At 57.0% G+C, this 15,677-nt stretch overlaps 1 protein-coding gene across 1 annotated transcript; it reads right to left on the reverse strand.

The window, feature by feature from the left end:
• Positions 1-10,699: 10,699 nt before the first annotated feature.
• LOC122102012 (forkhead box protein F2-like) lies at positions 10,700-13,372 on the reverse strand. Its single transcript, XM_042672531.1, has 3 exons — positions 13,182-13,372; positions 12,553-13,095; positions 10,700-11,201 (listed from the first exon to the last, which is right to left on the reverse strand). The coding sequence occupies exons 1-3, from the start codon at positions 13,370-13,372 to the stop codon at positions 10,700-10,702; spliced, it is 1,236 nt and encodes a 411-aa protein (XP_042528465.1).
• Between the last annotated feature and the right edge of the window lie 2,305 nt (positions 13,373-15,677).

Consider the following 15,677-nt stretch of genomic DNA (forward strand, 5'->3'; position numbering starts at 1 on the left):
GCCGCCGCCGCGCGCGTCTGCGCCTGCGCCGCGCCGGCCACCTCGACGGCCACGTCGAGTCCACCGTGCGCGCACGCGCCCGACGCTGCGCCCGAGTCTCCGCCGGAGACGTCTACGCCGTCTGCGTCCGCCTACGCCGCCGGCGCGCGCTCTGCCTACGCCGTCTGCGTCTGGGCGGAAGGCTGCGCGGCCCCGGGACGTGCATGGTGGACGCGGGAACGGCCGCAGGATGCCTCGGAGAAGAGGCCCCGTCATCCCCGGCTCTGACAGCCTCTGCTGCGGATCCTCTGACAGCAGCTTCTCCAGATCCTGTCACAGCCACTGCTCCAGATCCTGTCACAGCCACCGCTCCAGATCCTCTGCCAGCGATTCCTCCAGATCCGATCACAGACACTGCTGGGGATCCTCTAACAGTGATTCCTCCAGATCCTCTGCCAGACATTCCTCCAGATCCTCTGACAGCGATTCCTCCAGATCTTCTGCCAGCGATTCCTCCAGATCCTCTGCCAACGATTCCTCCAGATCCTCTGCCAACGATTCCTCCTGATCCTCTGCCAGCGATTCCTCCAGATCCGATCACAAACACTGCTGGGGATCCTCTAACAGTGATTCCTCCAGATCCTCTGCCAGACATTCCTCCAGATCCTCTGACAGCGATTCCTCCAGATCCTCTGCCAATGATTCCTCCAGATCCTCTGCCAGCGATTCCTCCAGATCCGATCACAGACACTGCTGGGGATCCTCTGACAGTGATTCCTCCAGATCCTCTGACAGTGATTCCACCAGATCCTCTGCCAGCGATTCCTCTAGATCCTCTGGAGCGATTCCTCCAGATCCTGTCACAGCCACTGCTCCAGATCCTCTGACAGTGACTCCTCCAGATCCTGTCACAGCCATTGCTCCAGATCCTCCGGTGTTATCCTCAGGACCCAGCGATCTCGGGGCGCCTCCCCGCCTCCCCGATCCCGTCCCCCCTGGAGGTGAAGCCAGCACAAGGGGCTCCATCCTCATCTGCAGCCCTGACCTGTGGCCCAGCTCCCGTGCAATCTTGTAGGCCAAGAGTTCGGAACCAGGCTGAGCAGAAGGCAGGGACAAGGGGTCCAGGGGGCTCCATGTCTCCCCATCACCTCCACACAAAGCCCGGCTTCCTGCCAGGGGCTCGAGGCCCGGCCTGCTGCTCTCTCCCTCCCCCAGCTGCTTCGTCTGAAACTTGGGGGTCTCCTTGGGGTCCTGTGGGGCATGGTGGGGGCTCCCTGAGGTTGGGCCTAGGGAGGGGGTGTGGGACCCCAGCCTGTCCCCCTGTCTTCATGGGGGGGGGATTTCCTCCTCCTCCACCCGACCTGCCTCACGCAGTCTGCACACAGCAATGGAGCTGGCGATCGCGTGCACATCTCGAGATCTATGAAACAAATAAACCTTCTGCATTGTAAGATGACCGTCTCCAGACTTTGTTATATGGGGTGTGTGTGTGTGCCAAAAATTGGGTTGAACTCTGGGAGGAGCACCGTGTTTGTGCTTTTTTTCCCACAAAGACCAAGAGCTACCACTGCAATGGAACTCCACTTCCCACTTCTTGGTCGTTCCTTGCAGATCAGAATCTTCAAGATTCTCCCTCTCAAGCTGGCTTTGAGCCACCATCCTCAGATCTCAGACTCCTGAATATCTACAATGACAGGCTGGAGCCATTTGCTTGTCTCCTTAGGGTCTTGGGACCACCCCCCCCCCAGGAGATTTGCTCAGATTTGGTGAGTTTTGGGGCTGGATGATGGACAGCGTTGAGGGGTTCTTGTGGTAATGAACCCACTCCTCAAAGAGGAAGAACTCCATCATGTGAGACATAGGTGAACTCATTCATGAGAGGCTCCAGCATTTTGTCTAAACTGCTCTACCAACAGATTCAATGATTCAGCCTAAACATCCAGTCGCCAGTGGTAAAGATTGGTTTTAGCTGGACACCAGTGGCTCACTAGTGACTCAGGAGGCTGAGATCTGAAGTCCGCGGTTCAAAGCCAACCCAGGCAAGAAAGTCTGTGAGACTCTTATCTTCCATAAACCACTCAGAAAACCGGAAGTGGTGCCGTGGCTCAAGTGGTAGAATTCGAGCTTTGAGCAGGATTGGAGAGGGCCAGGGCCCAGTCCCAGAGTTCAAGACCCGTGTTGGGGGCGGGGCGAGGGGGAAGGCTGTGTAGAATGTTTTTTCTTTCTCAAGAGTGGTGCTCTATCACTTTGATTCTCAGCTCTACTTTCAGCATTTTGCTTGTTTGTTAGACCTTCTCATCGGCTTTCCTGCCTAGGCACGCTTTGAACTGAGATCTTCAGTTCTCAGCCTTCTGAATATCTGGGATTACAGGCATGAGTCTTAGGACTGTCCTTCAGCCTAGCCATTTCTTATGGGATCATGACAAATATGAAATTCAAGTGCAACAGCCGATGAGAAGGAGTGGATTCTTAGGCAGAATCGTTCAATCTGTTGGCAGAGCGGTTGAGAGAAAATGGCAAAGCTCTGCATGAACGAATGGATGTCTGTCTCTCATGATCACGTTCTTCCCCAAGGAGGACTGGGATCATTACCAGGAGGAACTCCCAACACTGTTCATGTTCTATCCCTGAACCCCACCAAATCTGATCAGGTCTCATGGGGGTCACAAGAGCCTAACAGAATATCCAATGGCTTCCTGCCTGTCATTCTAGCCACTCAGGAGGCTCAGATCTGAGGATGGGCAAGTTCAGGGTGGGCAAGTTCAAAGCCAGGCTGGGTAGGAAAGTCTCTGAGACTGTGATCGCCACGGAAGCATCAAGAAGTGGGAAGTGGACCTGTGACTCAAGTGTTAGAACACCAGCCTCAAAAAAAAAGGTGAAGGATAATGCTCAGGCCCTGAGTTCAACCCCAGGCCTGGCTCCCAAGCACACACACGCAAACACGCACACACACACCAAGAAATTCTAGCGTCAGTCTTGATGAAGAAGGTTTATTGGGCTCACAATGGTGGAGGTGTGCATACGATCGCCAGCTCCATTGCTGTGGGAGGCAGGAGGGGTGGAGAAGGAGGAAACCCACCCATCCCACAGCCGGTCACAGAAGACACGGGGAAGACGTAGAGGTCCTCCCTCGCTAGGCCCCCACCCTCGGGGAGCCCCCAACATGCCCCACAGGGCCCAGAGGAGACCCCAGTTCATGATGACAGGATCTGGAATGAAAGAGCGGCAGGTCGGGCCGGGCCTGGAGCCCCTGGCAGGAAGCCAGGGTTTGTGTGGAGGTGATGGGGAGCCACAGGGTCCCCCCCGACGCCCCGTCCCTTCCTCCTGCTCACTCTGGTTCTGAACTCGTAACCTACAAGATTGCATCTCTGCTGGACCGCAGGTCGAGCTGTGTCTGCGCTGTGGGCAGAGCTGCAAAACACCACGTCCTGGCGATGCGGACACAGGCCCAGCAGGGAGGAGGCTCAGGCTCTGGTGCAGGCAGCCTGCAGGGGATTTACACACCCGGATGTGGGCGTGGCTTGGAACACAAGCGGGGGGCAGTGGGCGGGGCCAGAGGAGTAAGGTGGGGTCCAAGGAGTGGAGCTCAGGCCTGGAGTTCCAGCCTGAGGATCAGTGGGAGGAGGGAGAGGGAGAGGGAGGGAGACTTCAGAGGAGAAAGGGAATTGGGGACAGACAGACAGACAGACTTGTGTTTACAAACAACCAACAAAGAGCTAAATCTCGATGTCAGGAGTTTGAGGTGTCTTTTTATTCAAACACCAGATATCTTCCTTTCAGGGTTGTTTTGCTAGAGACTCCCTGGCTGGCCTGGAATTCACAATCCTCTTTCCTCCACCTTCTGGGAGGTGATAGGATTATACGCGTGTGCCACCTGACCCGGGTAGAACACAGATTTCTAAACCATTATAGACTAAAGAACTGGAGCCCCTAAAGTTAACTGAGGGTCAGAGGTGACCCCAATTGCAGAAGAGCACCCCTAGCCTCAGAGGACTTAAAGGATCCTTCCTTCTTTCCTACCTCCTTCCATTCTCGTGCTTGTACCTGTGATTCAGGATTTGCATTTCCACTTGGGTTTTCTTCACTCAAGACTGGTGGGGTATCATTTTGAGTCACAACACCACTTCCAGCTTTTTGCTGGTTCATTAGACTTTCTCATGGACTTCCCTGCCCAGGCAGGTTTTTGAACTAAAATCTTCAGCCCTCAGCCTCCTGAATATCTGGAATTACAGGCATGAGTCCCTAGACCTGGCTTCAACGTGGCCATTTCTTATTCTACCTCAAGAAACATTGAACTCAAGGACCTTTGCAATGACTGAAACAGCTGGTTATAACAGATCTGTAGGCAGAATTGTTGAATGTGGTGGTAGAGTAGTTTAAACAAAATGGTGAAAGTCTTTATGAATGGCTGGATGTCTTTCCCACATGATCGGGTGTTTCCTCTTTGAGGATTGGTTCATTTCCACAGAAACCCCTCAAAGCTGTCCACAATCCAACCCCAAACTCACCAAATCTGATCGAGTCTCGGGGAAGATCCCAAAGGGATAAACAAATGGCTCCTCCTTCTAGATACTCAGGAGGCTGAGATCTGAGGGATGACGGCTCAAAGCCAGGTTGGGCAGGGAAATCGTGGAAGTTATCTCCATGGAATTACCAAGAAATAGGAAGTGCAGCTGGGTGTCAAGTGTAAGAGTGTCAGAGTTGAGCAATAGTGCAGGATCATGGTCAGGCCCTAACTTCAAATCCTAGGCCTTGTTCCTGTGTACAATCTACATTACACACACACACACACACACACACACACACACACACACCATAAAACAAACTCTGGACACAGTCATCTTACAATGCAGAAGGTTTATTGGGCTCAGGGTGGTGGAGGTGTGCACACATCGCCAGCTCCATTGCTGTGTGAGGCAGATCAGGTGGTGGAGGAGGAAACCCACCCACCCCAGGCCGGTCCCAGCAGACAGGGGACAGGCTGGGGTCCCACCCCCCTCCCTCAGATCCATCTCTGGGAGCCCCCACTAGGTAGCACAGGGCCCCAGGGAGACCTCCAAGGTCCAGACCACAGGATCTGGGGTGAGGGCGAGCAGCAGGCCGGGCCGGGCCTCAGACCCCTGCAGGAATCCGGGGTTTGGGTGGAGGTGATGGGGAGCCACGAAGCCCTCCGTGCCCCCCTGTGCCTTCCTCCTGCTCAGCCTGGATCCGAACTCGAGGCCTACACGGCTTCGCTGGGGCTGGGCCGCGGGTGGCTGCAGCGGATGCAGGCGGAGCCGGGCTTGGGGGACCCCGGGGGCCCCGGGACCAGCGGGCGACGCCCCAGCATCCGGAGATGTCGCACGCAGAGTCTGGGCCGGCGGCAGGACGACTTCGACCGACGGAACACAAACGTACCAGACGGGGCTGCGGGCGATGGGGGTGAGCGCCGGGCCGCAGACGTCCGCCGGGAACACGGCAGAGACGCGGGCCTGGGATACGCAGAATACGTAGACAAATGCATAGTGAACGCAGAAGCCGTAGCCGTGAACGACTTGGTCTGCGTGCACAGGGTCGGGGCGTGCACGGACGGTGTCAGCAACGTAGACGGCGCAGCCTGAGCTGCAGGCGCGGGCGGAGACGCTGCAGCCGCGGAGGACGAAGCTGACCACGGAGGCCAAGGGGCAGGCGTAGCCGGGGACGCTATGGACCACACGCAATCCTGGCCGGAGATGACGTAGACACAGGCGGGGTGGACGGGCGTAAGCAGCGCAGACGGAGGCGTAGTGGACGCAGAAGACGTAGACGCCGTGGACGCAGCGTGAGGCGCATGCGTGGACGCAGGCATCCACGTCAACGTGGACGGTGCGGCCCCAGACGCAAGTGGAGGCGCAGCTGTGTCTGTGGATGCGGACGCAGGCGTAAGCTCCGCTGTGGACGTAGCTGTGGACAGAGGCGTGGACGTGGGCTGCGTAGGTGCAGACGTGGGAATGAACGCGTACGCAGGCGTCCATGCAGACGGAGGAATAAACGTGAACGTTGGCGTAGGCATCCAGACATTGGTTGGAGAAGGCGCAGAGGGAGGCGTGGCTTGGGGAAGAGGCGTGGCTGCGGGCGGAGGCGTGGCTGCGGGCGGAGGCGTGGCTGAGGACGGAGGCGTGGCCGAGGACGGAGGCGTGGCCGAGGACGGAGGCGTGGCCGAGGACGGAGGCGTTGCTGAGGACGGAGGCGTGGCCGAGGACGGAGGCGTGGCCGAGGACGGAGGCGTGGCCGAGGACGGAGGCGTGGCCGAGGACGGAGGCGAGGCCGAGGACGGAGGCGAGGCCGAGGACGGAGGCGTGGCCATGGGCGGAGGCGTGGCCGCGGGCGGAGGCGTGGCCGCGGGCGGAGGCGTGGCCGCGGGCGGAGGCGTGGCCGCGGGCGGAGGCGTGGCTGGCTGCGCAGGCTCCGCTGTGTCCATAGATTCCGCTGGGGACGGGGGCCCGAATGTGAACGGAGGCATGGCTGAGGCTGGGGCTGGGGCTGAGGCTGAGGCTGAGGCTGAGGCTGAGGCTGAGGCTGAGGCCGTCGTCGTAGGCAGCGCTGGAGAGAGCGACAGAGACCTAGGGCTGCAGATGCAGGCGCTGGCGGTGTCTGCTGCTGCGCAGGGCTGCAGGCGCATTTATGCTCCCAGGTGCAGGTGTGGCCGTGGGTGTGAGCACAGGCCCGCCCAGGGCGGGACCGCAGAGGGCATCAGGACAGAGCTGCGCCCAGGAGTGGAGCTCAGGCCTGCAGTTCCAGCCCTAGGCTGGGTGAGGGAGGAGTGTGGGGGAGGGGGAGGGGGAGGATGGGGAGACAGACAGACTGACAGACTCAGGAGTTCACACGGAGCCAGCAAAGAGAAAGACTTCTCCATCTCCATCTCCAGGGTTTGGGGGGGGTCTTTAAAAAAAAAACAGACATCTTTCTTTCTGGTTTGTGTTCTTAGAGTCTCCCTGGCAGGCCTGGAATTCACAATCCCCCTTCCCCCAGCTGCTGAGAGGGAACGGGATTATAGGGGTGGGCCTGGTACCTGGGTAGAAACCTGATAGCTAAGCCATTCATAGACTGAAGAGCTAGAGCCACACGATGTGAGCTGAAGATTAGAGATAGCCTCATTTCTAGGCTACAAGATTGCATCTGTGCTGGACCACAGGTCGAGGCCGGGAATCGGGGCCCAGCACTTCATAGGCGCTTCACCTCCCGTGGGGTAGGGCTTGGGGTGCGCGTCGGGGGCCTACGAATGGGGGACCCCAGCCTCTCCCCCTGTCTTCTGTGACCCGCCAAATAAACCTTCTTGAACAAAACATGACTGTCTCCAGAAGTACTTATAGTGTGTGTGTGCGCGCGTGTGCGCGCGTGCTCGCACACACACGTGCCAATCCTTGGCCTTTAACTCAGGGACCAAGCACTGTCCTTGTGGCTTTTTCCCACAACTCCTGTGGTTCCTTGGGTGCAAGAGTCTCATGGACTTTCCTGCCCAGGCTGACTTGGAGCCCGCCCAGGCTGGCTTCGAATAGCCATCCTCACATCTCAGCCTTCTCAGGAGCTAGGATGACAGGCGGGAAGCCCCTGGCCTATCTCCCTAGGGTCCTGTGACCCCCCAGGAGACTTGATCCCATTTGCTGGGTTTCAGGTGTAGAATGTGGGCAGCCTTTAGGCTTTTCATGGAATAAACTCAGTCCCCAAAGGGACTGAGAAAAACAGGGATTCATTCATGAAAACCTACCTCATTTTCTCGAAACTGGTTGATGAACAGGTTCAATGAGTCTGCCTAAAAATCTGTTTTGTAGCACTCGCTGTTCATTCATTACCTCTGTCTGTGATGTTCCCGTTGGTGGTGGTGGAATAAGAAATGGCCACGTTAAATCCAGGTGCTGGGACTCATGCCTGTAATCCTAGATCCTGAGGAGCATGACAGCTGAAAATCTCAGTTCCAAGCCTGACTGGGTAGGAAAGTCCATGAGAAAGTGTAATGAACCAGCACAATGCTGGAAGTCTTGTGTGACTCAAAGTGGCAGCGTGTCAGACATGAGTGGAGAAAACTAAGTCAGAATGTGAATGCAGAGGCTTGCCAGAGGTTCAAGACCCAGTAACAGCACAAGGGAGGGAGGGAAGGAGGCAGGGAGGGAGGGGGGAAGGAGGGAGGGAGGGAGGAAGGAAGGAAGGACAGAAGGAAGGAAGGAAGGAAGGAAGGAAGGAAGGAAGGAAGGAAGGGAGGGGGAAGGACTTTCTGAGATTCTGAGTCTCTGGGTTCACGTGTGGAAGTAGGTTCATCTCTAACCTCAGCCGACATTGTGGGGTTCTAGTTCCTCACTCTATGAGTGGTTTAGCAATCTGTTTTCTATCCAGGTGTGGTAGCACACACCTATAATCCCATCATCTCTCAGAAGCCAAGCCTAACTCAGGAGGTTGAGATTTAGAAGTCTTTTCCTTTGGTGGTTTCTTGTGAACTCCAGTCTGTTGGTCTGTCAGCGTCTCCCCATGTCCGCTGTCCTCAGCTCTCTCCTCTTACTCCAATCCCATTCCCCTCCCTCTCCCTCCTGCCCCATCTGAACTGGGCCAGGAACAGAAGGGCAGAGTTGTACTCATCCCCCATTTTCTCTAAATTGTTCTACAAACAGGTTCCGGGATTCTGCCTACAAATCCATTCTTGATCACTGGCTTTTGCATCATTCCAATGATCCTGGAATTCCATGTTTGTCAAGGTGGAATCAAAAATGGTCCCAATGAAACCAGGTGTGGGTGACTCATGCCTGTAATCCCAGATATGCAGGAGACTGAAAACTGAAGATCTCAGTTCAAAGCCTGCTTAGGCAGGAAAGTCCATGAGAAAGTCTAACGAACAAGCAAAATGCTGATAGAGCACTACTGTGGAGTGAGAAAAAACATTCTTACCCCCACCCCCAGTCATGGGTCTTGAACTCTGGGCCTGCGCGCTGTCGCTCACCAATTCTGCTCAAGGCAAGCATTCTACTACTTGAGCCATGGCACCACTTCCGGTTTTCTGAGTGGTTTATTGAAGATTAGAGTCTCACAGACTTTCTTGCCTGGGTTGGTTTTGAACCGTGGTCTTCAGATCTCAGCCTCCTGAGTCGCTAGTGAGCCACTGGTGCCCAGCTAAAACCAATCTTTATCACTGGCTACGGGATTTTTAGGCTGAATCATTGAATCTGTTGGTAGAGCAGTTTAGACAAAATGCTGGAGCTTCTCATGAATGAGTTGACCTATGTCTCACATGATGGAGTTCTTCCTCTTTAAGTAGTGGGTTCATTACCACAAGAACCCCTCAACGCTGTCCATCATCCAGCCCCAAAACTCACCAAATCTGAGCAAATCTGGGGGGAGGGCGGTCCTAAGACCCTAAGGAGACAAACAAATGGCTCCAGCCTGTCATCATAGATATTCAGGAGTCTGAGATCTGAGGATGGTGGTTCAAAGCCAGCTTGAGAGGGAATCTTGAAGATTCTGATCTGCAAGGAACGACCAAGAAGTGGGAAGTGGAGTTCCATTGCAGTGGTAGCTCTTGGTCTTTGTGGGGAAAAAAGCACAAACACGGTGCTCCTCCCAGAGTTCAACCCAATTTTTGGCACACACACACCCCATATAACAAAGTCTGGAGACGGTCATCTTACAATGCAGTTTTATTTGTTTCATAGATCTCGAGATGTGCACGCGATCGCCAGCTCCATTGCTGTGTACAGGCTCTGTGAGGCAGGTCGGGTGGAGGAGGAGGAAATCCACCCCCCCATGAAGACAGGGGGACAGGCTGGGGTCCCACACCCCCTCCCTAGGCCCAACCTCAGGGAGCCCCCACCATGCCCCACAGGACCCCAAGGAGACCCCCAAATTTCAGACGACAGCCGCTGGGGTGAGGGAGAGAGCAGCAGGCCGGGCCTCGAGCCCCTGGCAGGAAGCCGGGGTTTGTGTGGAGGTGATGGGGAGACATGGAGCCCCCTAGACCCCCTGTCCCTTCCTCCTGCTCAGCCTGGTTCCGAGCTCTTGGCCTACAAGATTGCACGGGAGCTGGGCCACAGGTCAGGGCTGCAGATGAGGATGGAGCCCCTTGTGCTGGCTTCACCTCCAGCGGGGACGGGATCGGGGAGGCGGGGAGGTGCCCCGAGATCGCTGGGGCCTGAGGATAACACCGGAGGATCTGGAGCAGTGGCTGTGACAGGATCTGGAGGAATCGCTGTCAGAGGATCTGGAGGAATCATTGGCAGAGAATCTGGAGGAATCGCTGGCAGAGGATCTGGAGCAGTGGCTGTGACAGGATCTGGAGCAATGGCTGTGATCGGATCTGGAGGAATCACTGTCAGAGGATACGCAGCAGTCGCTGTCAGAGGATCCGCAGTAATGGCTGTGACAGGATCTGGAGGAGTCGCTGTCAGAGGATCTGGAGGAATCGCTGGCAGAGGATCTGGAAGAATCGCTGTCAGAGGATCTGGAGGAATCGCTGTCAGAGGATCTGGAGGAATCGCTGGCAGAGGATCTGGAGGAATCACTGTCAGAGGATCCCCAGCAGTGTCTGTGATCGGATCTGGAGGAATCACTGGCAGAGGATCTGGAGGAATCGCTGGCAGAGGATCTGGAGGAATCGCTGGCAGAGGATCTGGAGGAATCGCTGGCAGAGGATCTGGAGGAATCGCTGGCAGAGGATCTGGAGCGGTGGCTGTGACAGGATCTGGAGAAGCTGCTGTCAGAGGATCCGCAGCAGAGGCTGTCAGAGCCGGGGATGACGGGGCCTCTTCTCCGAGGCATCCTGCGGCCGTTCCCGCGTCCACCATGCACGTCCCGGGGCCGCGCAGCCTTCCGCACAGACGCAGATGGCGTAGGCAGGGTGCGCGCCGGCGGCGTAGGCGGACGCAGACGGCGGAGACGTCGCTGGCGGAGACTCGGGCGCAGCGTCGGGCGTGTGCGCGCACGGTGGACTCGACGCGGCCGTCGAGGTGGCCGGCGCGGCGCAGGCGCAGACGCGCGCGGCGGCGGCGGTGGGCGGAGCTGTGGCGGGGCGGGGCTCGGCTGCAGCTCTGGCGATCCGCACAGACCTAGCGCACAGCACCGCACCGCAGGCCCAAGGGCGGATTGGCCCCCAGAGCCGCGGCGTGGACGCGGGCGTGCGCGCAGGCCCCGAGACAGGAGTCAGGCGGCTCCAGGAGCGGAGTCCGGCTGGGAGCTCGCAGGCCGCCGTCGGGACAGGCCGAGGGACAGGGAGGAGCGGGGAGCTGGGGAGAGACAGACAGACAGACCCGCGTCCACGAAGATCCAGCAGCCAGAAGCACCTCTGAGCCCCATGTCACGAGGGTGGGGTGGCTGCTTTCAGCAAGCAGACATCTGGCTTTGGGGTGTTGGATGGTAGAGTCCCCCTGGCTGGCCTGGACCTCACCAGCCTCCCTCCTCCCCCTGCTGAGTGGCGGAGGGATTCCAGGCTGTGCCACCACAGCTGGGTAGAAAACTGATGCTGAACCTCATAGAGACCGAAGAACTGCAGCCCACGAAGCCATTAGAGACGACCCCACCTCCCCACGGGACCCTGACACTCAGAGTCTCAGAGATTCCTTCCTTCCTTCCATCCATCCTTCCTTCCTTCCATCCATCCTTCCTTCCTTCCATCCATCCTTCCTTCCTTCCATCCATCCTTCTTTCCTTCCTAGTGCTGGTACTGAGTCTAGAACCCCAGGCAAGGCTTTGCTTTTGCTTTCTCACTTGTTTGTTCTTCCACATGTCTGCCCCTCTACCACTTTGAGTCACACAAGACTTTCAGCATTTTGCTTCTTCATTGGAATTTTTATGGACTTTCCTGCCCAGTCAGTCCTTGAACTGAGATTTTAGCTCAGACTCCTCAACATCTGGGATTACAGGCCTGAATCTCAGCACCTGGCTTCAATAGGAGCATTTCTTTAGTTTTTGGTCAGTTGTGGGGCTTGAACTCTGGGCCTGGGCGCTGTCCCTCAGCTCTTCAGCTCAAGGTGAGCGCTCTACGGCTTGAGCCACAGGACACTTCTGGTTTTCTAGTGGTTTATTGGAGATAAGAGTCTCATGGACTTTCCTGCCCAGGGTGGCTTTGAATCCCAATCCTCAGATCTCAGCCTCCTGAGTAGCTAGGATGGCTGTGGGAGAGCCTGTCTTCACCCTTGTCATTCTAGCTACTCCGGAAGCTGAGATCTGAAGCTGGCTATTCAAAGACAGCCTGGGCCGGCTCCAAATCAGCCTGGGCAGGAAACTGCGACCCTAGTGCCTAAGGAACCACCAAGAAATGGCAAGTGGATTTGGGCTCAAGTGCTAGCTCTTCTGTTGTAGGAAAAGCAAAGCACTGGGAAGGGCTCATCCCATAGTTCAGAACAGTTATTGGCTTGCACACACACACACACACACACACACACTCCATATCACAAAGTCTGCACACGGTCATCTCACAATGCAGAAGGTTTATTGGGCTCTCGGTGGTGGAGGTGTGCACGCGATCGCCGGCTCCATGGCTGTGTGAGGCAGGTCGGGAGGAGGAGGAGGAGGACACCCACCCACCAACCCCAGGCCGGTCCCAGCAGACAGGGGACAGGCTGGGGTCCCACGCACCCCCCCCAGGCCCAATCTCGGGGAGCTCCACCCTGCCCCACAGGGCCCCGTGGCGTGAGGGGCAGCAGCAGGCCGGAGCGGGCCTCGATCCCTGGCAGCAGCCGGGGTTTGCGTGGAGGTGATGGGGAGTCCCGGGCCCTCCAGCCCCGTCCCTTCCTCCTGCTCAGCCTGGATCCGAACGCGTGGCCTACATGATCGCACATGACGTGGTGGACGTCGATGGCGTAGACGTCACGGACGTAGACTCGGCTGCATCCGCGGACGGTGTGAACCGAGACGGAGCCGACGCAGCCCCGGACCCGGCTGTGCGCGTAGACGAGGCCGAGGACGTGCGCAGAGGAGCCGCGGACGACGCAGACGTGGATGACGTAGATAACGTAGAAGGCGTAGACAACGTAGATGGCGTAGACGTCGCGGACACAGCGTCGGGCGCACTGGCGGACGGCGTCACCGGCACGGACGGCGCAGCCTGAGCTGCAGGCGGAGACACAGGCGCCGCCGACGCTGACGCTGGAGGCCACGCTGCGGGCGGAGCCGCGGACGCTGTGGACCACGGGAAATCATAGAGGTAGACGTCCACATAGGAGGGGTAGTCGAGCGTCAGCCCCGAAGACAGAAGCGTAGCCCACGCAGAAGACGTAGACGCTGCGGACGCGGAGTCCGGCGCATGCGCGGACGGTGCAGCCGCGGGCGCAGCTGTGTCTGTGGATGCGGCCGGGGGCGCAGGCTCCGCCGGGGGCGCAGGCTCCGCCGGGGGCGCAGGCTCCGCCGGGGGCGCAGGCTCCAATGGAGACGGGGGCATGCCTAGGAACGGAGGCATGGCTGGGGCTGGGGCTGGGGCTGAGGCTGAGGCTGAGGCTGAGGCTGGGGCTGAGGCTGAGGCTGAGGCTGGGGCTGGGGCTGAGGCTGAGGCTGAGGTTGAGGCTGGGGCTGAGGCTGAGGCTGAGGCTGGGGCTGGGGCTGAGGCTGAGGCTGAGGCCGTGGCCGTCGTCGTAGGCAGCGCTGGCGGCAGCGACAGAGACCTAGGGCTGCAGATGCAGGCGCTGGCGGTGTCTGCGGCTGCGCAGGGCTGCAGGCACATTTATGCTCCCAGGTGCAGGTGTGGCCGTGGGTGTGAGCACAGGCCCGCCCAGGGCGGGGCCGCAGAGGGCATCAGGACAGAGCTGCGCCCAGGAGTGGCGCTCAGGCCTGCAGTTCCAGCCCTAGGCTGGGTGAGGGAGGAGTGTGGGGGAGGGGGGGGATGGGGAGACAGACAGGCTGACAGACCTGTGTTCACAAAGACACTTCTAAATGTACATCTCAGGTGTTTGGGGTGGAGCTTTCCAAAAGAAGACATCTTTCTTCGGGGTTTTGGGTTTTTGAGTCTCCCTGGCTGACCTTGAACTCCACAGTCCTCCTCCCTGCTGCCTCAGAGAGGTGATGGGATTACAGGCGGGAACCACCACACCTGGATTGAAAAGAGTTTGCTAAACCTTTCATAGAGACTAGAGAACTGGAGCCTCACAACATCAGCTGATGCTTAGAGATGAGCCGGTAAGAACCAAACTAAAGCCATTTTGTGACAGCTTCTAAAACTTAACTTGTGCCAGTCCCTAATTCCTGTTCTGAGTTAATGTTGCAAAAGTTGTAAAAAAAAAAAAAAATGAGTTAAACAATAACATGTCTGTGCAAAATTTTCGGGAACTGTTATTTAAAGATTGCAGAACACCCCAGAACAGGATGGTTTCGAGACCCAGTCGGAAGAAGGTGAACCACAGGAGATGTCAGCCCTGATGGCTCAAGCAGACACCCGGTCCCTGACCAATCAGAATCGAACTTGTCCCTAAGCCATAGCACTGCTGTAATTTTGTGGTTTTTGCCTTAATAAGCCCAGCTATATTGTTGCTCCGGGCCTCCTCCCTTCCTCTGCTGGGTCTGGGGGTATGGGACGAGGCCCGAGCCTTGGCTTGTTGAATAAACCTTGCATTTTGTAGTTTGGGTTGCCTGGTCTCTCGGTGGTCGTCGGAAGGTCTCTGGGACTTGGGTATAACAGTTGGGGGCTCGTCCGGGATCCCCTGAGGGTCCCCGAGACCCCAGACCCCGAAGGTAAGAAGCGTGCTTAATCTGTGTCTGTGTCTGTGTCTCGGTGTTACTTTCATTTTTGGCCGTAGCGGCAGACTACATTAAAAACTGCATCGGGGGTAGACAGGGTGGACTGCAAGGCAGGGGACAGACGTGTCTAAGCTGCAGTCCTGGAGATGGAGGACGCTCCCAATCCTCAGGAAAGGGGTTCCTTGGTACCCCACTACCAAAAAGCCAAGGGTGGGCACAGGAGCCAGGAAAGGCTGATAGAGCAGCCAGCGAGTCCACGCAGTCTTTGAGATGGTGGAAGTGTCAGAAGGAGACTCTAGATCCCAGAGGAGAGGCCTCAGGAGAGACTATTTTTTGTGGAAGTGCACTATTGTTGTGTGTGTATTTGTGTTTGTCGGACTTTTTATTCTAGGAGCATTGGTGTTTGTCAGACTTTTTATTCTAGGAGCATTGGTGTTTGTCGGACTTTTTATTCTAGGAGCATTGGAATTAGATCTAAATTACAGTCCAGAATGGGTGGGAATGTTCCCTCAAGCCCTCTTGATTTAACTTTAGCCCATTGGAAAGAAGTTAAGGAGATAGCTCAAAATCAAAGTGTAGCTATTAAGAAGGAAAAGTGCATTGTTGTCTGTTGGAAATTTTCTCTGGCATTCGCCTGACTTTCCACACCGTGCAGCGCTTTGTGTAGTTTGTGTCTCTCTTAATTGTTTCTTTCTTTGTTTAACGAAACTGCCACTGACTACCTGCAAGTGCCACCAACAAGATCTTAGCCTCGGGCCTTGGCCCAGACAAGATTTTAGCCTCAGGCCTTGGCCAGGGGGTTTGAGCATGGGGGAAAACCTGTTAGTCTGAGGGGACGGCCGCTAGGGACTTCTTTCCCTTGCCCCAAGATGACTGGGAATTCTCAACCTTGGAAGGCCCCTGGGTCAACGTTTGCAGGAATCTAAAAGAAAAATCCTCCAGAGGTGAGTGGAGGGGGTTCGAGTCCCCTGGCAAGTGAGTGGTGGTGAGATGTCGCCCCATTCACTGAGACCTGATTTTGTCTTTGTGGACAC

This window comes from Dipodomys spectabilis, unplaced genomic scaffold, assembly GCF_019054845.1.
Source record: "Dipodomys spectabilis isolate Male_0828 unplaced genomic scaffold, ASM1905484v1 ptg000715l, whole genome shotgun sequence".
Classification (NCBI taxonomy): domain Eukaryota; kingdom Metazoa; phylum Chordata; class Mammalia; order Rodentia; family Heteromyidae; genus Dipodomys; species Dipodomys spectabilis.

Coding starts and splice junctions, on each gene's coding strand:
- LOC122102012 (XM_042672531.1), bottom strand. CDS start 13,372: ATGCCTCCGTTCCTAGGCATGCCCCCGTCTCCATTGGAGCCTGCGCCC. Junction 13,096..13,181: donor GCAGCGTCTACGTCTTCTGC/GTGGGCTACGCT, acceptor CGTGGTCCACAG/CGTCCGCGGCTCCGCCCGCA. Junction 11,202..12,552: donor CGAGATTGGGCCTGGGGGGG/GTGCGTGGGACC, acceptor GTCTCTCCCCAG/CTCCCCGCTCCTCCCTGTCC.